Source organism: Rhincodon typus, chromosome 5 (assembly GCF_021869965.1).
Source record: "Rhincodon typus isolate 14 chromosome 5, sRhiTyp1.1, whole genome shotgun sequence".
Classification (NCBI taxonomy): domain Eukaryota; kingdom Metazoa; phylum Chordata; class Chondrichthyes; order Orectolobiformes; family Rhincodontidae; genus Rhincodon; species Rhincodon typus.
In genome coordinates this window covers 82,360,155-82,387,054 of record NC_063336.1, presented here as the reverse complement: position 1 = coordinate 82,387,054, position 26,900 = coordinate 82,360,155, and the positions used below count along the sequence as shown (strand labels likewise).

General features: G+C 42.1%; 1 protein-coding gene across 1 annotated transcript in view; it reads right to left on the bottom strand.

The window, feature by feature from the left end:
• The window catches only part of LOC109921805 (collagen alpha-1(XXI) chain), a 300,122-nt gene that overhangs the window by 189,965 nt on the left and 83,257 nt on the right, over positions 1-26,900 (bottom strand). The window contains exon 9 of the mRNA XM_020521855.2: positions 5,364-5,444. Within this exon, the coding sequence (XP_020377444.2) occupies positions 5,364-5,444 (81 nt within the window). The remainder of the gene's footprint in view (positions 1-5,363; positions 5,445-26,900) is intronic.

Genomic DNA, 26,900 nt, shown 5'->3' with positions numbered 1-26,900 from the left:
ATAGGGTGCCAAAGGTAGGGTGCCAAATATGTATGCCACCTCTGCTGGGTATGTCATGCCAATGGGATAAGACACACCCAGGGATGATGATGGTACAGTCTGGATCACTGTCTATAACATATGTTTCTAGGAATATGACATTATCAGTTTGTTGCTTGACTGATCTGTAACTGGGGAGGTATTGGATTCAAGTCATGTCCTGTGAACATTTGCCTGAACCTTTGCATTACTAGCTTAGTGACATTACCCTAACAGCACCACCTCCCTCATTTGGGTCACAAGAGAATACGGGGCCATATAGGGGGTGAGGGCATGGAATGGAGTGAGGATTTCAGAATCTAATACACGTATAGGTCTGGTTATAGGCTGATATCCCAGGGAACTGAAGTTAGCTGTCTACCCTAACCACCTTGCATCCTATCACATTCGCTGTAAGACTCCCCTTGGCATGTTGCTAATATTGCAACATGTTACCATCATTCGATTTGATTTGATTTATTGTCACGAGTACCGAAGTAGAGTGAAAAACTTTGTTTGCAAGCAGGACAGGCAGATCATAGTAATCAAGGACATAAAGATCACAGGGTAAAAGAAAAAGACTTGGACAGAGTAAGGCATACAGGTTACACCACACAGCATGTGCACTAGGCAAGATCAACATTAACAAGATCAGCATTCTAAGGTTTTGGAGTAGATCTGTAGCTTGGGTTGGCTCGCCGAGCTGGTTTGTTGTTCTGCAGACGTTTCGTTACCGTACTTGGTAACATCCTCAGTGCAGCCTCTGATGAAGTGTCGGTGTGTTTTCCCGCATGGTTTTTAAACTCTGGGGTCTGTTGCGATGGATTGCCTCACTTCCGGGTTTCCTCTGTAGTGGAATGTATATGGGGTCGAGTTCAATGTGTTTATTAATAGCTGCTTCGTGGAGTGCCATGCTTCCAGGAATTCTCGTGCTTGTCTCTGCCTAGCCTGTCCCAGGATCTTGGTGTTGTCCCAGTCGCAGTCGTGGTTCTCCTTGTCCATGTGGATTGAGATGAGTGAGTGTTGGTCATGTCTTTTTGTAGCCAGTTGGTGTTCATATACTCTTGTTGTTAGTTTCCTTCCTGTTTGTCCAATGTAGTGTTTCTCGCAGTCTCTGCAGGGGATCTTGTAGATGACATTAGTCCTGTCCATGGCAGGGAGTGGTCTGTAGTTCAGGCGAGCACTTGTCGTAGGGTTGATGTGGGTTTGTGTGCCACTCTGATGCCCAGCGGTCGTAGAAGTCTTGTGGTGAGTTCTGATGTGTTCCCGATGTGGGGTAGTGTGATGAGTGTGTCGGGGCTTGTAGAATCTTTCTGATGCTGCGCCTGTAGGCATCTCCTGACCCAGTTCTTTGGATATCCATTATCCTTGAACACTTGGAAGAGGTATTCTTCCTCCTCTTGGCGTAGTTCCATGTTGCTGCAGTGTGTTGTTGCCCTTTTAAATAGTGTTCGCAGGCAGCTTTGTTTGTGTGTGCTGGGATGGTTACTATTGAAGTTCAATACCTGGTCTGTGTGTGTGGCTTTTCGGTGTACTTTCGTTTGCAGTTCCCCATTTGCCTTACGCTCTACCATGACGTCCAGGAATGGGAGTTGTTTGTTCTTCTCCTCCTCTCTGGTGAATTTTATTCCGGTGAGGGTGTTGTTTATGAGTTTGTGTGTCTCTTCTAATTTGGTAAAACGGACCAAATTAGAAAAGACACACAAACAACACTCTCACTGGAATAAAATTCACCAAAGAGGAGGAGAAGAACAAACAACTCCCATTCCTGGACGTCATGGTAGAGCGCAAGACAAATGGGGAACTGCATACCTAAGTACACCGAAAAGCCACACACACAGACCAGGTATTGAACTTCAATAGTAACCATCCCAGCACACACAAACGAAGCTGCGTGCGAACACTATTTAAAAGGGCAATAACACACTGCAGCAACATGGACCTACGCCAAGAGGAGGAGGAATACCTCTTCCAAGTGTTCAAGGATAATGGATATCCAAAGAACTGGGTCAGGAGATGCTTACAGGACTCATCACACTACCCCACATCGGGAACACGTCAGAACTCACCACAAGACTTCTACGACCGCTGGGCATCAGAGTGGCACACAAACCCACATCAACCCTACGACAAGTGCTCACCCGAACTAAAGACCCACTCCCCGCCATGGACAGGACCAATGTCATCTACAAGATCCCCTGCAGAGACTGCGAGAAACACTACATGAGACAAACAGGAAGGAATCTAACAACAAGAGTATATGAACACCAACTGGCTACAAAAAGACACGACCAATACTCACTCATCTCAATCCACATGGACAAGGAGAACCACGACTTCGACTGGGACAACACCAAGATCCTGGGACAGGCTAGGCAGACAAGCACGAGAATTCCTGGAAGCATGGCACTCCACGAAGCAGCTATTAATAAACACATTGAACTCGACCCCATATACATTCCACTACAGAGGAAACCCGGAAGTGAGGCAATCCATCGCAACAGACCCCAGAGTTTAAAAACCATGCGGGAAAACACACCGACACTTCATCAGGGGCTGCACTGAGGATGTTACCAAGCACGGTAACGAAACGTCTGCAGAACAACAAACCAGCTTGGTGAGCCAACCAACCTCAAGATCAGCATTATTTGAAGTTAGAGGTTTCAGAGTTTTGAGATCAGTATGGAGGGCATAATGGTGTTGAAGGTGGAGCTATAGTCAATGAGCAGGTGTCTGACGTGGGTATCCTTGTTGTCCAGACGTTCCAGGGATGAGTGCAGGGCTAGGGAAATAGTGTCCACTGTGGACCTGTTACGTCAGTAGGCAAATTGCAGGGGATCAAGGCAGGCTGGGAGACTAGAGCTGATGTGAGCCACCACCAGCCTCTCGAAGCACTTCATGATTATGGAGGTCAGAGTCACTGGGCGGTAGTCATTCAGGCCTATTGCATGTGCTTTCTTAGGTACTGGGATGATGGTGGTTCCAGTTGTTCATTAGCTCGCCGAGCTGGTTGTTCTGTGGTGTGCAGACATTTCGTTATCCTTCTAGGCAACATCATCAGTGTGACCTCTAATCAAAGCGTTGGTGTTCTGTTTCCTTCCAGATTTATATGATCTTCTGGTGTGATGGTCTTGTTGCTTCTGGTTCTGTTGTTTCAGCAGCCGTCTGTATACAGGGTCTATTTCTATATGTTTGTTAATGGAGTCCCGTGTTGAGAACTAGGCTTCCAGAAATTCCTTGCATGTCTGGTGTTCTATTGTCCCAGTATGGTCACTTTGTCCCAGTCAAACTGATGGCCCTCATTGTCTGTGTGTATTGAGACAAGTGAATATTGGTCATGTCTTTTCACTGCCAGGTGGTGTTCGTATATCCAGGTCATCAGTTTCCTCCCTGTTTGTCCAATGTAATGTATATTGCACTCGCTGCATGGTATTCTGTATATCACGTTGGTCTTGTTTACTGCCGATATAGGGTGTTTAGTCTTTGATAACATTTGACGCAGTGTTGCTGTAGGTTTGTGTGCAATCATGATCTTATGTGGTCTTAGGAGACTGGTAGTCATTTCTGATATATTTTTGATGTAGGGTAGCGTTGCTAGTGTCTTCTGTTGTACCATGTCCTCTGATTGTCCTTTGTTTTGTAGGCATCTGTGGATGAAACTTCTTGGGTATCCGTTGTCGTTGAAAATTTTGTGTAGGTGTTCCTCTTCCATTCTCCAGAGTTTCTGATTCACAGCAATGTAGTTAACTCTTAACTGTCCTCTGGGCATGACTTTTGCATGTTAAGTAGGCTACCTCATAGGTACCTCTTTGATAGCCACCTACATAAATGGGAGTAGAATAAGTTGATGGGGTAGTATTTACTTTAACATAGTAACTCTTGCTCAACCCAATCCTGCTTTTCAGTGGTAGGAGATTTAGTTAAAATTGAGGACCATGTTTGTTTGTAACATCTTATTTGTCGTTTGTAATTTTTTAATTCATTTATGGGAGGAGGGCATTACTGGCTAGGCTAGCATTCATTGCCCATCCCGAATTGGCCAAAGGACAGTTAAGAGTCAACCACATTGCTGTGGATCTGGAGTCACACGTAGGCTAGACCAGGTAAGGATAGCGGTTTCCTTCCCTAAAGGATATTCATGAACCAGATGGGTTTCCTTTCAACAAGGTGCAGGGCTGGATGAACACAGCAGGCCAAGCAGCATCATAGGAGCAGAGAGGCTGACGTTTCGGGCCTAGACCCTTCAAGGGTGTTCATCCAGCCCTGCACCTTGTTGTCTCGGATTCTCCAGCATCTGCAGTTCCTACTATCTCTGGGTTTCCTTTCATCCTGACAATCATTAGACTCTTAATTCCAGATTTTTATTGAGTTCAAATTCTACCTTCTGCCATGGCGGGATTCAAACCTTGGTCCCCAGAACATTACTAGGGTCTCTGAGTTAATAGTTCAGTGATAATACCACTAGCCTATTGCCTCTCCAGAGGTCCCACTGGCAGGACAGACCCAACAGAGGTGGTAAGTTGCAAAGCAGCTGCCCAAAGAGTCCTCAATGTTGTGGACAGCATATTTACTGAAGTGGTCACACCACAAGTGAGGATTACACATGCAGAAAGGGAATGGGTCACCATCAGACAAGTAAATGCTGAGGAAAGAAGTGCAGGAGTTCCCCTTGGTCATTCCCCTCTCAAACAGATATACCACTTTAAATGCTGTTAGGGGAGATGATCTCTCAGGGGAAAGCAGCATCAGCTAAGTTCATGGCATCACAGGCGGCTCTGCTGCACAGGAGAGGAAAGCAAGCGACAAGTCTACAGTAATAGAGGATTCAATAGTACACACTGGCACTTGTATGGCCGCAGACTTTAAATGAGGATGGTATGTTGCCTCCTGGTGCGAGGGTCAGGGATGTTATGGAGTGGCTACAGGACATTCTGGAGCGAGACAGTGAACAACCAGTTGTCGTGGTACACATAGGTACCAATTATATTGATAAACAAAGCGATGAGGACCTGAAAGCTGAATAAATGAAGTTAGGAGATAAATCAAAATACAGGACCTCCAATGTAACACAAATTTTTACTAACTAACAATCTTTTGTTGGCTGTCAGTTTTAGATAGAAAGATATTAAATTAGGTCTGTGTTTTATGATTAATATTGATCAGCTATTCAAGACTGACCCCTTTTTCTAAAAAAGGAAATTATTTTCTGTCTTCTGTGGACTAAGTCAATTAATCACTGCATTTGCCAAATAACTTTCAATTCACTTCAGTTCACTTAATCAAGTCATAAGTTCCTTCTCTGATAAACTCTTTTATACTATAGCCTCTTAGAAATAAGATGTTACCTTTAGACCTCTAGGGCCAGCTGGTCCTGGGGCACATGTACAAGGGGGTGATGTGGAAATAACATCAAGACTACTGTCACACTAAATGGAGAAAACAAACAGTTCAATTAAGGATCATATTCTTCTGTTTGGTTGATGTTAGGCAAAGATAATTGGACAATAATTGGCTCATTCGTCAAGTGATTGTGTTCCCCCTCAATCTCTAATATTTGATATTTCGAAAGAGAAACATGCATAATGCAAAAAAAGAAAAGGTGGTATGAGGACAAATCCTTCAACAACTTTAACTAAAACATTAGTCAGGCCACTTTCATTGCATACATGCGTCTGGATTTTAGCCATTGAGTGTTATAATGATTTATACATGTAAAAAACATTCATAAGATTTTGATATCTTTGTAGTATTGATATCTTTCTAGTATTAAACTAATTTTATATTATAAACTTTGTCAATATTAAAGAAGCATCAATCTCAGAGTTGTGATATATTAAACTACATTTCCTATCAAAATAAAAGTCACTAAAATCACATCCATTACACCATTAAATAGATATGACCTATTCAACGTGATAAAATAAAAGGTAACTGTCAAGTTACTTTACAAACAATAGAGTTATCAATCTAATAATACAAAAAAGTTGCTGACAATAACACAGAGAAGTCAAAATGAGTGTAAATATCACTGTGCTAATAATGGATGCAATTTAAGTTTTCTCTGAGCTATGAAACATTTGCTGAGCAGCAAGTGTCTCTTTAGTGGTGGTCACAGTTAAGATGTGGAGGTGCCAGTGTTGAACTTGGGTGGACAAAGTCAGAAGTCACATGACACCAGGTTATAGTCCAACAGGTTTATTTGAAATCACAAGCTTTCAAAGCGCTGCTCCTTCATCAGCTTCTTGGCACAATTTTCATGAACTTCAGCGGTAAAATTAATCCATACAACTATTGCACAATGGGATTCTAGCCAGGGAGCAGTCTGGTTTACACCGTTACTAATTTTTTCCCATTGATCCACATTGGAATTAATTTCTCTTCTTCCCTTCCATGTCCTGTGCAAATTCTTATTTTGGTATACCACAGGTGGTGGGAACCAGATTTGGAAATCTCCATCACCTTTGCATTGCTCCATGAAGTCCTGGTCTCTCCATGTTCTGCTGAATACGGCCACACATCTCTGTTATGGACGTGGCGGGAGGGAATGATTCAAATCTTTCACCTCTTCTGTCCATAAGCAGATATGCGTTTATAATTCTTTTTATTTCCTATGCTACACGCATCTCCAGCGGCTCCTTGAAACAGCCACTAACAGGTAACTGCTCTGACTTTCATGTTGGGATCTGATGCCATCTTTCAGAAGGAGAGGAGAATCAGACGCTATATAGAAATGAGGAGAGTTGAACTAATGATGAGATGCAAATGCATGGAAATAAAGTAGCCACCACTCATTCGCAAGATTTTTAAACCTTAAAGGGGAAATCTGAATGTTTTTTCTCAGTCAAGATTTTGATATTTTCATTTTTGTAGTATTTCCTGAGCTTTCTTGCCTTGTCTACATTGCTCAACAGTGACAACTGTTCCTTTGTATTAGTTTGACTGAAATTATTAAACAAGGTAAAAGTGTGAAATTTCAGGAGAATTCTCTAAGGTCTGTCCAGGTTGGAACGTTCCACAAAGTGTGGTCATTTTGCATCATATGATCAATGGCAACTACATTTTATTCCAGCAAAATTCATTTTAAAATTGAATTAAGGAAATACAGATTTTAAAATAATTTATGATCTCTCTTTATGTTTTGTGGATATGGTACCTGGAAGGATTTGCTGGCTTTGGAGGGGGTCCAGAGGAGGTTAATAAGAATCATCCTGGGCATGAAGAACTTGTCATATGGAGTGATTCAGGACTCTGGATCTGTACTCGATGGAGTTCAGAAGAATCATTTCATTGAAATTTACAAAATACTGAGAGGCCAGGATAGAATGGATGTGGATAAGATGTTTCAATTAATAAGAGAAACTAAGGCCCAAAGGCACAGCCTCTGACTGAAGGGACAAGACTTTAAAACTGAGACGAGGAGGAATTTCTTCAGCCAGAGGATAGTGAATCAGTAGAAGTCATTGTCACAGAAGGCTGTGGAGGGACAAGTAGGGTTGAGGAGGTGGAGAAGCTGCACAAGAACTTGGGAAAGCTAAGATAGTGGGTAAAGAAGTGGCAGATGGAATACAATATGGGAAAGTGTGAGTTTATGCTCTGTGGTAAGAAGAATAGAGGCACAGACTATTTTCTACATGGAGAAAGACTATGGAGGCCAAGTCAATGAGTGCCTTTAAGACATTAAGGGGAGAAATTTGAAATATTGGAAATAGAAAATTATCTTTTCAAGGCAATGAGTGTTTAGTTGAAATTATGAAGTTTGGTAGTACAGAAATTTACATCATTGTTTGAAATTTGGCATTGTTGTGTTTCCCCTGAAGAGTAGATAAAATACTTTGCAATGTGTCTGCCTTTTCTCCAATATTCCAATTTTGAACTTAGCACACTATTAAAAACCCAGTTAAACCTTATTCAAAAGACACAGCTTTTTCCAGGGTTATCATGAAGGAGCCATAAAGAGTGGAGGTTCTTGTCAGTTCATAGATTTCTGATCGACTGAAAACTGGTGAGGCCAGTTTTGGCATGGCCTTGACAGTACATCCTCTGGGAAATTGTAGAATCACTGAAAGCAATTTCCAGATGTCTGTTATCCTGTACATGTGCAAATATTTGTATCAGTTTCAGTGGAGAAATGGTAATAAATATTAACAATATTATAATTATTACAACCACACAATCCAAGTCATATTTCCTGTTCTACAGTAGACAGGACAAATTCAAATTAGCAATATATTTCTACTTAACTGTCTAGTCTGATCTAGATCTCCTGTTTGGTCTCCAGGCACTTTCGTGATCTTCTTTTCAAGTAACTGTTAAATTCCACCTTGACAGGAATTTTTGACTCTGCTTCAGCATTGTTGTGTTAAAGAATTCCAGTTGTGAACTAGCCCTCTTTTACAAATTATTTTTCTGCCCTTTTCTTCTAATTGTCTTTGTAATTACATTAAATTCATGCTGACCATTAAGTGACCATTAATTACCTTACAATACAGCTCATCCATCAGAACTTTGACAATCTCTACAAGGTCATGTTTGCACCATTTCAGCACTATCTTGCTGACTCCTATCATGACCACATCAGATGTGTGTACAGACTGGTCCATGAACTGCGAATTTTGTGCGGCTCATTCAGCCTCATTCTAGTTTTTGAGTGTTCAAATTTAAAAAGGATCAGCATTTTAGTTTTTGAGTGTTTACTTTTAAAAAGAAAGGTTAGTTTCACAACTACTGCTTAAAGTTACTAACTAAGACACAAATTCAAAGATTAAAACTGGGTGCGGATGAGATCCTTATTAAGGTAATAGCAGGATAATGCCTCTGATATTAGCAAAGGCCTGATCTGCTTAACATTTCTCTTTAAAAGTTTAAGGTCATAGAGTCATACAGCACAGGAACAGACCCTTCAGTCTAACTCGTCCATGCCAACCAGACATCCAAATATGACCTAGTCCCATATGCCATCATTTGGCCCATATCTCTCTAAATCCTTCCTATTCATATACCCATCCAGATGCCTTTTAAATGTTGTAATTGTACCCACCTCCACCACTTCGACTTCCTCTGGCAGCTCATTCCATACACACACCACCTTCTGTGTGAAGAAGTTACTACTCAAATCCTTTTCAAATCTTTCCCCTCTCACCTAAAACCTATGCCCTCTAGTTTTGGACTCTCCTACCCTAGGAAAAAGACCTTGGCTATTCTCCCTATCCATGCCCCTCATGATTTTATAAACCTCTATATTGTCATCCCTCAGCCACCGTTGCTCCAGGGAAAAAAGCCCCATCCTATTCAGCCTCTCACTAATACTCAAAATCTCTAGTCCCAGCAATATCCTGCACCCTCTCAAGTTTAGCAACATCCTTCCTACAGAAGGGCAACTAGAATCGTACACAGTATTCTAAAAGTAGCCTCACCAATATCCTGTACCGCCGTAACATAATGTCCCAACTCCTTTACTCAATGTTTTGCCCAAAGAAGGCAAGTATGCCAAGTGCCTTCTTCACCACCCTGTCTACCTACAACTCCACTTTCAAGGAACCATGCACCTGCGCCCCTAGGTCTCTTTGTTCAGCAACACTTCCCAGGGCCCTACCATTAACTGTACAAGTCCTGCTTTTGTCTCCCATTGGTGGACTAAGTGGATCATGGGAAGAAGTGATGCCTTCTTCATTGGTTTTTACAATACTGTGGACTGGGTAAACCTTGGAAGTGTAGTTCAGTATAGCAGTCCTTTAGATGGTTATCCCTTCTTCATCTTTTAAGAACTCCCTCTCTGATTGTGTTTCCTAGAGTTCTAGTCAAAATGTGACTGATAGCCTGGCTTCCAAAGTAAAGTGGTATATAAGTCATTGGTTACCAGACGAAGAAGTTAATTATGTTGCAAATTCTTGCAGTATCCTTCCTGTCTCTTGTTCACCCAAAGGAACTGAATTTTGACATCTCTCAGAGTTCCTTTTCATTGTCTAAGGATTAATTGAATTCTAAAATCTCCTGGCATGAATGAACCTTGAATGTGTTGCAAAATTGGGTAGAGTACTTGTGAATTAAAAGGCAGGATATTAGAATTTGTTTGTAAAAATGATAGGGGGAAGAGTGATGGTCCCTTTAAAAGGTGACGTCCTTTTCTAAACTTGGAGATATTAAAAAAGTCTGTAAGCAGCTGCAGATGCACGGACAGTTCTGAAATCGAAACATATGTATCAATTGGCTGTGTGGCTGGCAATCTAGGCTTGTTTTGATGTTAAGGCAACCAGCTTGTAGATCAGCCAATTAATTTAAGCCAGGCCCGAGATACTAAAACCCAATTAAATTTAAATCTGATAGTGTTGACAACCTAGGACCAATCTTATTATAAGAGAATTGGCAGATCATCAGGGTATATAAGAAGTGGGTTTGTGAAAATCACTGTGAGAGCTAACAGCCGTCAAAAGAGTAAAACTCTGGCTCTCACAGAAATCTTTAAGCTCTCTGATTAAGCACCATCTAAAAGGTACCACGGCATGCTTAGCTAATATTTCTAACACAAGAATTTGGCAAAGAAAGAATTCCTGACTGAAGAACATCAGAAAAGGCACAAAATATTCTGGAAGGCACATCCTGACTGCAGTTTTGAGAGTCAAAGTTTTAATTTTTTTTCTTATTACTTTGGTTTACATAAGTGGGACTTATATTTATTGGAACAGCATGCCATTAGGATTTTGTTCTGTCCAGAAATAGTTTGTAGTTAAGGGGGAATTGTTTGGTTTGTTAGTAAGTCTGTTAATTTGTTCACTGTTAGAGTTAGATAAATAAATTGCTCCTTGCTGCTTATAAAGTGAGTATCAGAGATTTTTTTTCATTTAACCTCTCCTTTATAACAAATTGGGAGGTGAAAGGCAGGTTACACCATTTTTCCCATTTCCTTTAACAGATTACCAGGCAAGGCGAGCTTCTCTGGATGTTTCAGTTTTAATTATCAGTAGTTCATTACATATAACCATCCCCTCTGTAACATATGCTCCAGTGGAACAGACAGTTATCTGTTGTGACTTCCATCTTAAAAGGATTTTTGAACATAATATACAGATGTTTTAAAGTCACAGATTTTAAAGCAGACATGTTCCTTTAATAGATTTCTCTTTAAACATCTGCAATATCAGAACTACACTATAATGACAGTGTGTTCATGAATTTAATTCCAATGCTGCCCAACTCTAAACCCCTAATCCAAGGAACAGCAAGGTAAATCTACACTGCAACTTTTTTTTTTCTTTTACATTCTTCCTTTAATGAGATATCTCCAATCTGGCCACAATGGAATGGAAAAATCTTGATGTTGAAAACAAAAAGTCACATTTTTCACTCAAGACTTCAACAGCTAGATGATGGTTCAATGAAGAGTGTAGCGGCCATATCAGCAGAAGCACCAAGGATACCTAAAAAATGAGGTAACAATCTTGTGAAGCTACAAAGCAGGACTACTTTCATGCCATACAGCACAAGCAACATGTGATAGACGGAGGTATATGATTCCACACCAATGGATTAGATCTAAGCTCCACAGCCCTGTCACATGTAGTTGTGAATGGTGGTGGACAATTAAACAACTCATTAAAGGAGGCAACTCCACAAACATTCCCATCTTCAATAATCGAGGGTCCAGCTCATCAGTACAAAAAGTAAGGCTGAAGCGTTTGCAATAATTTTCAGCCAAATGTGCCAACTGGATGATCCATCTCAGTCTCCTTCAGAGGGTCACAGCATTACAGGTGTCAATCTTCAGCCACTTCAATTCACTCCAGTTAGAGGCTGTAGATATTGCAAAAACAATGAGCCCTGACAACATTCTAGGGATAGTACTGAAGTCACATGCTCCAATGCTCGTCATACCTCAAGCCAACCTGTTCTAGAACTACAGTACTGCATCTATCCAACAATGTGGAAAATTAGCCAGATATGCCCTGTATATAAACAGCAGGATAAAATCAATCTGGCAAATCTATGCCCAATCAGTCAATTCTCGATCATCAGTAAACTGATGGAAGTGTCATTGCTCAGCAATAATCTGCTCACTGACCCCCAGTTTGGGTTCTGTCAGGGCCACTAAGTATTGACTTCATTACAGCCTTGGTTCAAACATGGACAAAAGAGACAAATTCCACTCCTGACATCAAAGGCATATTTGACTGAGTCTAGCATTGAGGAGTTCTAGCAAAACTGGAGTCAATGGGAATCAGGGGGAAAACATTCTGCTGGTTGGAGTCATACCTGGCACAAAGGAAAATGGTTGTGGTTGTCAAAGGTCAATCATCTCAGCTTCAGGAATTGCTCAGGGATTGGCACTCGTGCATGAAAGCAGGTTGGAGCTCAGGGTTCTTAGCTTGCTCCTCTTAGCACTCACCCTCTTAGATGCCAACACAGTCAAAGAAAGGCACAGAGTGGATCTCAGTCCAGGGAATTTGGACGGTTAGTCGGTTGCCTAGGTTATCAGGATCGGGGAATCCATCTCTTTTCAGTCCAGAGAGTGGGCTATGTTCAGTCCTGCAAGTCAGATGCAAACAGTTCAGGGGTTAATAAGTCTAGTGGGGAGCTGCATAGAGATCAGTCAGGGGTCTGGTCTGTATTCAGTCAAGACTGTCATTTAGAGTTGGTTGGGGTATGGGTGGTAGGTGGTTGGCTAGACCATAATGTTTGGCATAACTAAGCTGTGAGTCTAAGATTCACGGGGATAAGTAGAGTGATGAAGAGTTAAGTAAGAGTTGGATGTGTCATAAACATTAACTATTTGTGCTGTAAGTACTGTTAATTTAATGGAGCTTACTCTAAGGCTTAGAGAATTCTGTGACAGCAAATGATTCTTTCTCTTACAACTGAGAGCTGTTCTCTTGGAAGATGACAGTTGGCTCTCCCCCGATTTTCCAAATGCCCTCATCTTTTATACCCTTGATCACATGTCAATTTCTTACAATAGGATTGGTCCTATGCTGTCAAAACTATCAGATTTAAATTTAATTGCTTTTTGGTATCTAAGGACCTGGTTTAAATTAATTAGCTAAATTCAAAAACCTGTTGTCTTAGTAAAAATGCTATTTTGCCTGCTAACAGTTCAGCCTTTTGATACAAATGTTTCAATTCAGGTGCTTTGTGCATCCACAAACCAACAGACAGCTTTTTTGAATCCCTAAGTTTTCCCCATAGCATTTTACAAACACCAACATTTTATAAACATCAAATTCTAACATCCTGCCTTTCAAGCCACAAGTATTCTACCCAACTTCGCAAGAGATGGGAAATTAAGGAGACTCAAATCTGAAGGGGTTAACAGGGAGTGCATAGCAGAAAGGAACATAAAGGTTTGGAGATGTTAACTGGATTGATAGGCTGATCCTGCAGTTCACTCTGTGAAGAACTAGCTCTGTTACCTTTCATCCTAATCTGAATTGCAAATGTGCAATGACATGAAAAATGGAGTAAGGAGACTCTTTTTGGTCTGAAGTAATGGGTTCCACTTGTGAACGATCTAAGACTCTTCAAGGGGCAACTGCATTAATCACAACATTCAGGTATTTTCTAATTAACCTGTTCACATCTCTAGAGCAACTATAATTTGAACCCAGGCCTCCTGGCTCAGAGGTAGGAGCACTACCACTGCACCACAAGCTCTCTTAAATCAGCCACATTCACATTACAAGCTAACACTGCCTTCATTTTTAATGACAAAAGTCTGCATATGTAGCTCAATCAGTAACTATGTCAACTACAAAACCAAGGCACTAGTATCTTCACCATGACATTAATCATTACAAGTTCATAGAATCCCTACAGTGTGGAAACAGGCCCTTTGGCCCAACAAGTCCACACCGACCCTCAGACCATCCTACCCTGACCCATCCCCCTATAACCCACCTAATCTACATATCCCTGGACACTATGGGCAATTTAGCATGGCCAATCCATCTAGCCTGCACATCTTCGGACTGTGGGAGGAAACCGGAGCACCCAGAGGAAACCCGTGCGTACACAGGGAGAATGTACAAACTCCACACAGATGTTCACCCAAGGGTGGAATCAAACCCAGGTCCCTGATACTGTGAGGCAGCAGTGCTAACCACTGTGCCACCATAATCTCAGTGAAGCTATGTCATTTGCATTTCACAATTCATAAATAAATTCCCAGGTTTCATAAGATGCACAAGGACCTAGAGGTGCCTTCCTTATACATTGAACTTTAACAATTTCACAAAATGCTCTTATTTTCAATGCTGCCTTCCTTGTGTCATATAGAAGTTGAGGGTCGGGCAAGGGGGAAGAGAAGGAGGGAGGAAAGTATAATTGCTCCTACCACACTTACAATATCCTACTGTATGTATGTAAAATGGCCTGTGCAACGTACATTTAAAACTATTATGTTAAAGGTTCATGTAGAGACATTCCATTACCTTTCTTTTTGGTGACCGCCATGTCCCAAAGTACAGAAGAATATGGCAAACTCTCATTTGTGTATGTTGCATGTGCTTATGTTATTAATGTATTGATTTGTTTCTACTATTCCCCATACAAGCTCATTGGAACTGTCATTGTCAACTGAAGGTGCCCAGCACATTGTGACAGAGCTGGGTCTTTTGGTGAAGCATTCCAGCACACTCTCGATTGTACACACAGCCATATGGATAACAAGAATGGCTTCTGGAAACAGGAGCTACCTTCTCCAACCACATCTGATGCGTCCTTTACACAACACCCTGACAATAGGCTGACTGCATTATTAATGCAACAAATTCTTCTGCTGGGGCAATCGAGGACCTTATGATAAGTCTCAAGATGAGGTTCCCATTCTTGTACTGGTCTGCGGGTTTCTATGCAGTATTCCACAGACAGGGTGTGCTTCATTATGCTTTGATGCAATGCTCTGAACAACCGTAGCAGGCAAACAGGAGATTTATTGGACAAAGAGAAGATCTAAAAACAAGAGCATTATTCTGAGGAGGAAGATAAGGATATTGATCAGGAGGAACATCAACTTCATCATATTACAGCATTAAAGTTTTGGTCCCAACAAGCTGAACAAAACTTATCTGACACACTTCCAATAGAACTGAGTTGAGTGTAGACATTATTCATTGACTGTAAATGTGTTCAAGCTGATGAAGCAAGCAGCCTTTTTGCTTTGCTCCTTCTTCACGTTTCCAGTTGTGCAATAAAAGTTGACACTGCAAACTGTTGGAAGACTTCACAACATACGATGTTCCCTTATTCAAACATAACAACATTTTATATTACTACGGCCTCCACAGAAACCATAGCAATCCTTTACAAAGGGTTCTAACTTTGTGCCAATTAGGAAGGATAGCCTCTCCAGCTTTATTCTTGTAAACAAAGAACAAAGAACAAAGAAAATTACAGCACAGGAACAGGCCCTTCGGCCCTCCAAGCCTGCGCCAATTCAAATCCTCTATCTGAACCTGTCGCCTATTTTCCAAGGATCTGTATCCCTCTGCTCCCTGACCATTCATGTATCTGTCTAGATACATCTTAAATGACGCTATCGTGCCCGCCTCTACCATCTCCGCTGGCAATGCGTTCCAGGCACCCACCACCCTCTGCGAAAAGAACTTTCCATGCATATCTCCCTTAAACTTTTCCCCTCTCACCTTGAAATCTTGACCCCTAGTAATTGAGTCCCCCACTCTGGGAAAAAGCTTCTTGTTATCCACCCTGTCGATTCCTTTCATGATTTTGTAGACCTCAATCAGGTCCCCCCTCAACCTCCGTCTTTCTAATGTAAATAATCCTAATCTACTCAACCTCTCTTCATAACTAGCGCCCTCCATACCAGGCAACATCCTGGTGAACCTCCTCTGCACCCTCTCCAAAGCATCCACATCCTTTTGGTAATGTGGCGACCAGAACTGTATGCAGTATTCCAAATGTGGTCGAACCAAAGTCATATACAACTGTAACATGACCTGCCAACTCTTGTACTCATTGCCCCTTCGGATGAATGAAAGCATGCCGTATGCCTTCTTGACCACTCTATCGACCTGCGTTGCCACCTTCAGGGTACAATGGACCTGAACACCCAGATTTCTCTGTCCGTCAATTTTCCCCAGGGCTTTTCCATTTACCGTATAGTTCGCTCTTGAATTGGATCTTCCAAAATGCATCACCTCGCATTTGCCTGGATTGAACTCCATCTGCCATTTCTCTGCCCAACTCTCCAATCTATCTATATCCTGCTGCATTCTCCGACAGTCCCCTTCACTATCTGCTACTCCACCAATCTTAGTGTCATCTGCAAACTTGCTAATCAGACCATCTATACCTTCCTCCAGATCATTTATGTATATCACAAACAACAGTGGTCCCAACACGGATCCCTGTGGAACACCACTGGTCACAGTTCTCCATTTTGAGAAACTCCCTTCCACTACAACTCTCTGTCTCCTGTTGCCCAGCCAGTTCTCTATCCATCTAGCTAGTACACCCTGAACCCATGCAACTTCACTTTCTCCATCAACCTATCATGGGGAACCTTATCAAACGCCTTACTGAAGTCCATGTATATGACATCTACAGCCCTTCCCTCAGCTATCAACTTTGTCACTTCCTCAAAGAATTCTATCAAGTTGGTAAGACATAACCTTCCCTGCACAAAACCATGCTGCCTATCACTAATTAGCCCATTTTCTTCCAAATGTAAATAGATCCTATCCCTCAGTATCTTCTCCAGCAGCTTCCCCACCACTGACATCAGGCTCACAGGTCTATAATTACCTGGATTATCCTTGCTACCCGTCTTAAACAAGGGGACAACATTAGCAATTCTCCAGTCCTCCGGGACCTTACCTGTGCTCAAGAATGCTGCAAAGATATCTGTTAAGGCCCCAGTTATTTCCTCTCTCGCGTCCCTCAGTAACCTGAGATAGATCCCATCTGGACCTGGGGACTTGTCCACCCTAATGCCTTTTAGAATACCCAACACTCCCCCACCCTCCTTATGCTGACTTGACCTAGGGTAATCAAACATCTATCCCTAACCTCAACATCCGTGTCCCTCTACTCAGTGAATACCGACGTAAAGTACTCATTAAGAATCTCACTCATTTTCTCTGACTCCTCGCATAACTTCCCTCCTTTGTCCTTGAGTGGGCCAACCCTTTCTCTAGTTACCCTCTTGCTCCTTATGTATGAATAAAAGGCTTTGGGATTTTCCTTAACCCTGTTTGCTAAAGATATTTCATGAACCCTTTTAGCCCTCTTAATTCCTCGTTTCAGATTGGTCCTACTTTCCCTACATTCTTCCAAAGCTTTGTCTGTTTTCAGTCGCCTAGACCTTATGTATGCTTCCTTTTTCCTCTTTGCTAGTCTCACAATTTCACCTGTCATCCATGGTTCCCTAATCTTGCCCTTTCTATCCCTCATTTTCATAGGGACATGTCTGTCCTGCACTCTAATCAACCTCTCTTTAAAAGCCTCCCACATATCAAATGTGGATTTACCCTCAAACAGCTGCTCCCAATCCACATTCCCCAGTTCCTGCCGAATTTTGCTATAGTTGGCCTTCCCCCAATTGAGCACTCTTCCTTTAGGACCACTCTTGTCTTTGTCCATCAGTATTCTAAAACTTACGGAATTGTGATCATTATTCCCAAAGTAATCCCCTATCAAAACTTCAACCACCTGGCCGGGTTCATTCCCCAACACCAGGTTCAGTATGGCCCCTTCCCGAGTTGGACTATTTACATACTGCTCTAAAAAACTCTCCTGGATGCTCCTTACAAATTCTGCTCCATCTAAACCCCTAACCCTAAGTGAATCCCAGTCAATGTGGGAAGATTAAAATCTCCCATCACCACCACCCTGTTGCTCCTACATCTTTCCATAATCTGTCTACATATTTGTGCCTCTATCTCACGCTCGCTGTTGGGAGGCCTGTAGTACAGCCAAAACATTGTTACCGCACCCTTCCTATTTCTGAGCTCTGCCCATATTGCCTCACTACTCGAGTCCTCCATAGTCCCCTCCTTCAGCACAGCTGTGATATCCTCTTTGAAGAGTAATGCAACTCCTCCACCCCTTTTACCTCCCTCTCTATGCCTGAAGCATCTATATCCTGGGATATTTAGTTGCCAATCTTGCCCTTCCCTCAACCAAGTCTCAGTAATAGCAATAACATCATACTCCCAGGTACTAATCCAAGCCCTAAGTTCATCTGCCTTACCTACTACACTTTTTGCATTAAAACAAATGCACCTCAGACCACCTGTCCCTTTGCGTTCATCATCTGCTCTCTGCCTACTCTTCCCCTTAGTCACACTGACTTCATTATCTAGTTCCTTACAGGCTTTAGTTACTACCTCCTTACTGTCTACTAACTTCCTCATTTGGTTCCCATCCCCCTGCCACATTAGTTTAAACCCTCCCCAACAGCGTTAGCAAAAACACCCCCTAGGACATTGGTTCCAGTCCTGCCCAGGTGTAGACCATCCGATTTGTAATAGTCCCACCTCCCCCAGAACCGGTCCCAATGTCCCAAAAATCTGAACCCCTCCCTCCTGCACCATCTCTCAAGCCACTCATTTATCCTGCCTATTCTTTCATTTCTACTCTGACTTATAGCTGCAGCTAAAATGAAAGACAGGTGATTATGCAAAGTGAAAATATATTAACAAATGTGAGTTACCACCTAGATGAAGGCATCACCTATGCCATCTATGTGGCCTCAAAAGATTTTAATTTTACTTGCTCTTCCACTATGTCTAGGTACAGTCTCCGGGTCCAGAGCTGGGTAGATGGAGCCTCCCCTCTAGTGGAGCAGATTGCTCTTAGACTTTTGGGTGGATTGGCCCTGGGTTCCTGTATTTGATCCTCTCACTGTGCACTTGCTAGCACTGCCCTGCTTCTTAGTGAGGAAAGACTCTTGAAGTGACGCCAAGGTCCCTTGTCTCTGTCAGCTTGCCACTGGTGCTGTCCACAAATAGCTAAAATGATGAAATTTAGGTCTGCATACATCTCTGGCAGACAATGACCATTCTCCTGGACCTGATTCTACATAGCAGCTGTCAATATGCCAACAAAGACAACTAGATGCAGACTCACTACATGATGTGGATGGCGTTTGGAGACTCCTCCAATCTTCAATCCAGTTTCTCAAGTGTCTCTGACAAACCTACCTGCTTCTTCTATATCTGTTGTGCATTTTTACAAAATTATCAGTGGTCAAAACAATGGAGTGCGAGCTGGTAATTTTTCTTTTCCCTCAGCTAGCTGCAGAGACACTCCATTGATGTGTTCAGCAGAATCTTCTCCCAACTCTATTCTAGCTCACGTGGTGTGAATATCTGAGCTGCTGATGGGTGCAAGAGACTACCTTGCTAGTGCTTCCTCAGAGGGGTCTGTATCTTCTTCCTCAGAAGGTCAAGGTGACCTTATTTTACTTCCAAAATGTAATACTTCTCAATTCTTAATATTGAACACCATCTCCATTCTTCTTGTTCAGCCTTCAAACTAAGTGACTGTCATAATTTATTATACCCTTAATTTTATAACATCCACAAATTTCAATATTGTTCCTTCAAATCAGGGGTATAATAGACGTATCCAAAGTAAATAACACACAGACAGGAATCTATGGAGCTTTGGACTCTTGTTGACAGGAAGGCTACTAAAGTTGGCTATTAGAAATTGAGCACAGTGATAGGTTAGGCAATTTAAAGCCTCCATCCAGATCATCCGTGGCTGCCAATTTGGAGCATGGAGAGCTTCCTTCCACTCTGAAAATGTTCCTTGTTACCATAGCAGGTGGATCAAATAAAAGGCCTTTCCCACCTTGAAAATATTCTCAGTTGCTGTCCCGCTTACACTCAGGCAACCTTGATCATATATATCAGTTTTGGGCATAAGTAGGTCACATCAAAATTGCCAGGTTGGAGTCCTGGTCCAGAAGGATGCAAACAACCCACTTTACAATTCTTAAGACTAGATGAGAAAGTAAGTCTTTGCTTTTGCAAATGCTTTCTGAAATGTTTTTATGTAAAGAAGTGACCTGCCTAACACATTAATAAACAGTAAGCTGCATTTGCAGATGAGATTACACTGAGGGATGCTGGCCTCTGCAGCATCAAAACATTTACAATCGGTAAAGGGTTACATCTCACAATTTTGTTCCATTGAACAAGGTTCACAAAGGAGTCCTGGCTGCTTTGCTTTGGCATACAATGCTGCACTGTAGGATGCTAGACATGCTGTGCCTTCAGAAGAACATCTTCATTTTCCTACTCATTTTCTGGTGTCACACATCCTCATCATCCAGCACACAGCCTTGTTGTGCCTTCCAGCTGTCCGCAGCAAAGAATCCAAGGATTCCATCTGTACTGTACTGCAAAAAACCCTGGACACAATCTGCATGGGAACTTGATATGGAGGAGACATCTTATGACCCTCAGCTTCAGTGGAAGAAGGTGCTGCATTGCAGATATGCTGGACATCATGACATTGCAATCTGCCTACCATCTTTAAAAAGTATAGCATCACTGCCCCTCTTTGGAAAATCAGCAACTTGGCTCTCCTAAATCTTCACTGAATCATGAGGGCACACGTGGCTAGGAGCTCTGCAGTAAGAGGGTAATCCACATCTGCTGGAGGTTGATGGTAGATCTGGGCTTCCAGAAGTATGTTTTTTTTTATCCACTCATGTGGATGCTCCTAGTGCAGTTACCGCAAAGTTAACTACAGCTTCTGTGCCTGGATCTATTGGTCACTGTTCCAATGAGCCTATGTGAGCAATATTAGAACCAAGGTAGTTCCTCAGTAATGTGATTATTCAGCATCATAGTACAAACAAATGACGTTTGAATAGTGTCCTCAAGACAACTGGGGAACAAAGAGGAAAACGGGATATGTCTAAATGGATTACTTTTCTGCAGTAGGAGGATGGGGGAGTCACTGGCTGGGCCAGCCTAGTTATTGCCCATCCCTAGTTGCCCTTGAGAAGGTGTTCTGAGTTGTCTTCTTGAACTGCTGCAGTCCATGTGAGGTAGGCAGACCCACAATGTCATTGGGACAGAATGCCAGGATTTTGCCCAAGAAAACTGAAGAAACAATGATGTTCCAAGTCAGGATGGTCTGTGGCTTGGAAGAGATCTTGCAGATGATGGTATTCCCATACATCTTCTGCCCTTGTCCTAGATAAAAGTGTTTGTGAGTTTGGACGGTGCGTTTAAGGATGTTTGGTGAATTTTGCAGTGCATCTTGTAGATGGCACAGACTGCTGCTACTGAACATCAATGGTGGAGTTGATGCTTGTGGATGTGGTGCAATGTGGTTGACTCTTAACTGTCCTCTGGGCAATTGATGCTGGTCTAGCCAGTGACGTCCTCGTCCTGTGAATGAATTAAAATAAAACAGGTGAGCTCCTTTGTCCTAGATGGTGTGAAGTTTCTTGAGTGCTTTTGGAGCAACACTCATCCAGGCAAGTGGGGAATCAGAAGGTGAGATATTCATTACAGTATTTCCAGCCTCTGACCTGCTTTGTAGCCACAAAAGCTAAAAAGCCACAAAAGCTTTTTGGGTAGTCCAGGTCAGATTCTGATCATTGGTAACTACACAGGATGTTGATATTGGGAAAATCAATGTGGTAGCACCACTGACTATGGTGGGGAGGAGTTAGATTGTCTCTTATTTGCAACAGTCATTGCCTGACATCTGTGTCGCATGAATGTTAGTTGCCACTTATCAGCCCAAGCCTGGCTATTATCCAGGTATTGTTGCATTGGGAGATAGACTGCTTCAGTTATCTGAAGAGTGCAAATGAACATTGTGCAATCATCAACTTCGAAGAAGGGAGTAAATGCCAAGTTGCAGCTGGCACAAAAATCAGCGGGAAGGCGTCAGAATGACACCAAGACTCCACAGAGGAATATAGACAGATTAAGTGAGTGAGCAAAAACTTGACAGATGGAACAGAATGTTGGAAAATGTGTGGTAATGCACTTTGGTATGATGAATAGAACAGCTGAATATTGTTTATATTAGGAAAGACGGCAGAAAGCTGCAATATCGAAGGATTTGGAGAACATCATGCATGAATTGCTAAAAGCTGACATCCAAGTTCAGTAGGAAATAGGAAAGGTGAATGAAATATGTGCCTTTACGTCAAAGGGAATGGAGTATAACAATACGGTGGTCTTTCTAAAACCATACTAGGCACTAGTCAGATAACATTTTAGAGTCATAGAGCTGTACAACACGGAAACACACCCTTTGGTCGAACTCATCCACACTGACAAGCTATCCTAAATTAATCTAGTCCCATTTGCCAGCATTTGGCCCCATCCTATTCATATACCCATCCAGATTTCTTTCAAATGTTGCAACTGTGCCAGCCTCCACCACTTCCTCTGGCAGCTCTTCCATATATGCATCACCCTCTGCATGAAAAAGTTGCCCACTAGGTCCCTTTTAAATCCTTCCCCTCTCGCATTAAACCAATGCCCTCTTGTTTTGAACACCACTATGCTGAGGAAAAGACCTTGGCTATCCACCCTATCCATGCCCCTCATGAATTTATAAACTTCTATAAGGTCACCCCTCAGCCTCCAAAGCTCCAGGAAAACTAGTCCAAGCCAATTCAGCGTCTCCCTTTGGCTCAAACCCTCTACACCTGGCAAAGTCCTTGTAAATCTTTTCTGAACACTTTCAAGTTTCACAACATCATTCATACAACAGGGAGACCAGATTTGAATACAGTATTCCAAAAGTAGCCTTACCAATGTCCTCTACAGTCGCAACAAGACCTCCCAACTCATAGTACATTTACCCTGGACATTAAGCTGCCAGTCCTATCCAACTCTGAGCCACATCCCTGTAATCACTATGAAATCCCAGTCCCATGTTCCCAACCAGTTAATCTGCCTTACCTGTTAGGCCTCTTGCATTGAAATAAATGCAGTTCAATTTATTAGTCCTATCTCATTCTCTGCTTTATTCCTGCCTGCCCTGACTGTTTGACTTGCTCATTTTCCCAACTACACCAGTCTCAGACTGATCTCTTTTCTCATTATCTCCCTGGGACCCATCACCCACCAACCCCCTTACTAATTTAAATCCTCCCGAGCAGCTCTAGCAAATCTCCCCGCCAGTATATTCATCCCCCTCCAATTCAGATGCAATCTGCCCTTCTTATATGGTCACGTCTACCCCAGACGACATTCCAATGATCCAAAAATGTGATTCCTTCTCCCCTACACCAGCTCCTCAGCCATGCATTCATCTGCTCTATCCTTCTACACCTACTCTCACCAGCTCGTGGCACTGGGAGTAATCCAGATATTACTACCAACAAGGATGTCCTTTTTAAATTTCTGCCTAATTTCCTATGTTCTCTCCTCACAATCTCATCTTTTATCGTCATATGTCATTAGTTCCGATGTGTACAATGACCTCCTGCTGGTCCCTCTCCCTTTTGAGAATATTCTGCACCCACTCTGAGATATCCTTGATTCTGGACAACACACCATATTGATGTCTTGTTGTTAACTGGAGAAACATCTGTCTTTGTCTCTGACTACAGCGTCCCCTATCACAATAGATTGCTTGGAACCTGACATGCCCCTTGTTACAGTAGAGTCAGTGTCAGTACTAGAAACCTGGCGGTTGGTTCTATATTCCCCTGAAAGTCCACCATCCCCTACATCTTCCAAAACAGCATACTGTTTGAGATGGCGATAGCAACAGGAGACTCCTGCACTATCTGCCTCCCCCCTCCACCCACCCCACTTTCCTGGTGGTAACCCATCTATCTGACTGTATGAGCAGTTTTTCTGCCTTCCTGAAACTACCATCCATCACAACCCCCGGTTCCTGTAAATTCCTCATTGCCTTTAACTGCTGCTCCAACTAATCCGTGCAATCTGAAAGAATTCGCAATCAAACACATTTCCTACAGGCATAATCACCAGTAACATTGAAATTCTTCCTAATCTCCCACATCTGACAGGAAGAGCACATCACCCTACTAAATGCCATCCTTGCACCTTAACAATCTGTAGACTCAGAAATTAGCAGTCTTACTGCTCTAAAAACATTTCTTCACGATAATTAGTGTCTATGTTTTATATTTTTAAAGTTTAATCAAAGTTTAATCTCAATAAAGCATATAATAAAATAAACCCACTCTACTCACTAATTTAGATTTACAAAAAAAGCCAGGTTCCACTTTTAAAAATGAGGCACTTAGCTGCTCCCCTGCTTTGAGCTTCCCAAACAGGTTTCTCCATGGTCAGCTGTGAATTTCACTACTGTTTGTTCAATTTTCTGGGAAGAACTCCAATGTCCAGAGATACTTGAAACTAAACAGCAGAGGCAGTCAGCTATACAAGTTCACTGCCTGGGTCAGATAGCTGTGCAGGTTTACTGCTCTGTTTGTTTCACCTCCCACGTAGTCTTTGCTGGGTCAGACAGCTGTGCAGGTTTACTGCTCTGTTTGTTTCACCTCCCACATAGTCTCTGCTCTCTCTCTTCTTCCTTTTTAAAAAGTGTCATTGTTTTGATCTCTTTTTTTTCCCAAAGTTCCAAAACAATACAACACCTTATAAAATAGTAATTACTGCTCCCGAAATTCAAGTGCTCCAAAACTGAAAATATCCCAAAAAAGGAGCAGCTCTTACAGCCACAATTTTTTCCATCCTCTATCTTGGACTACCCAGAATCCTTAACCTTGAATATCGTGAACAGTTTTGGGCCTCTTGTTTAAGGAATACTTTACTGGCAATGGTAGTAGTCAACAGACAGTTCACCAGACTGATTCCAGTTATGGGTTTATTGATCAGTGCATTGAACATAGGAATTGGGATGCCATGTTGCAATTAAACAGGACATTGGTTAGGCCACTTTTGGAACACTGTGTTCAGTTGTGGTCTCCCTGCTATAGGAAATATGTTATTAAACTTGAAAGGGTGCAGAAAAGATTTACGAGGGTGTTGCATGGACTAGAGGACTTGAGTTAAAGGGAGGGGCTGTATAGGCTGGGGCTATTTTCCCTGGAACATCAGAGGCTGAGGGATGGCCTTATAGTGGTTTATAAAATCATGCGGGGCATGGACAGAGTGAATAGGCAAGGTCTTTTTAACAGGGTAGGGGAGTCCAAAACTAGAGGGCATGGGTTTAAGGTGTGAGGGGAAACATTTAAAAGGGACCTAAGGGGCAACTTTTTCATACAGAGGGTGGTGCGTATATGGAATGAGCTGCCAGAGGACATGGTACAGGCTGATACAATAACAATATTTCAAAGTTATTTGGATGGGTAGATGAATAGGAAGGGTTTAGAGAGATATGGGCCAAATGCTGATAAATGGGACTAGATTATTGTGGGATATTTGCTTGGCATGGACTGTGCTGCACAACTCTATAACTCAATGAGCTGAGATTGGGTAGGTTGGACTTGAACTCATTGGAATTTAGAAGTATAAGACAGGACATTATTGGAACATAAATGATTCTTAGGGACTTGACACATTAAAGATGGAGATAATTTTGGTAGTGTTGATCCCTGCAGAATTCCAATAGTTACAGGTTTCTATCCTGAAAATGCCCTATTCCTCCTTTTCTCAGTTTTAAATTGGTGCCCCTCTATCATGAGACTATGCCCTCTGGTCCGAGACTCTCCCATGAGGGGAAACATCCTTTCAGCATTTACCCTGTCAAGCCTCTCAAGAATCCTATACTCTTGGTTTTATTAAGACATGACAACAAATGTGTAAGTGATCCAAAACGTCAGGTTACATTCTGACCTCCATTCTGCCATCTGCCTCTGCTTTCAAATTGCCTTTTGATTCAAAAACATTCCAAGTTTAAAAGTGACATACTTGTATTTAAGCCTTTCCATGACCTTGTGTCTCCCTATGATTGTCTCTCCAGCTCTTTCAATCTATCAATCACCCCACCACTCCACAGTTTCAGTTTCATTGCCTCTGCCCTCTTATGCATCCTACCATTGATACCTGCATTTTCAATTGTTACTGGAATTTCCTTCCTCAACTTCTCTGCTCTTCACCTCCTCTCTAACTTAAAGATCCTAATTTAAACCATTTTTTTGAACATATTTTTAGTACATTTCTCTCCATTTTTGCATTGTCATATACTTTCCATGCTTCTCTGTGACATGTATGAGATATGTTTCAATGTTAGAAGTGTTAAGTAACTGCACATTTTTGCTGCTATTACTATGCTTTAGGACCTAATTAGATACAATCACATATATTTAAACCATCAGGCTAGGAAATTTGGATCCACATCAATGCTGGTGAAGCCCAAAACTCATAAACAATGGGTTGGAATACTTCTGATCACTTTTGTTGTAAGGACCCAAGTGCGAGCATTCTATGTAATTATCATAGCATGCAGAGTGGGAAGATTATGATGCAAAAGTTTCTAATGCTGATTTGGCACATAATGTGCTATTTTGGATCATGCAGGTCTCATATGTCTTCTCTTAAAAACTTTCAATTGAGCATGAGGTCAACTGCACAACTGACCACTCCATTCACCCCCGTTAGTGCCAGTTAAAGGGCTAACTATGTAGTCTCAGGTAAGGTGCTTTTGGTTTTCTTTTGCTGCAGCAGAGTTAGTTGAAGTACAGAAGTATAGTATTAATGATCTAGATCTTGGTGTCCAGGAACAATTTAAAACTTTGTAGATGATGTGCAACTTGGTAATATTGTGAACTGTCAGGAGGACAATTAGAACTCTAAAAGAACACAGCCAAATTGGTGGAGTGGGCAGATAGGTAGCACATGATATTCAAGGTGGAGAGGTGTGAGGTGATGCATTTTGTTAGGAAGAGCATGGGCAAGCAATACAAAATAGCAGATAGAGTACTAACAGGGTATACTGGCCCTAACCTTGAC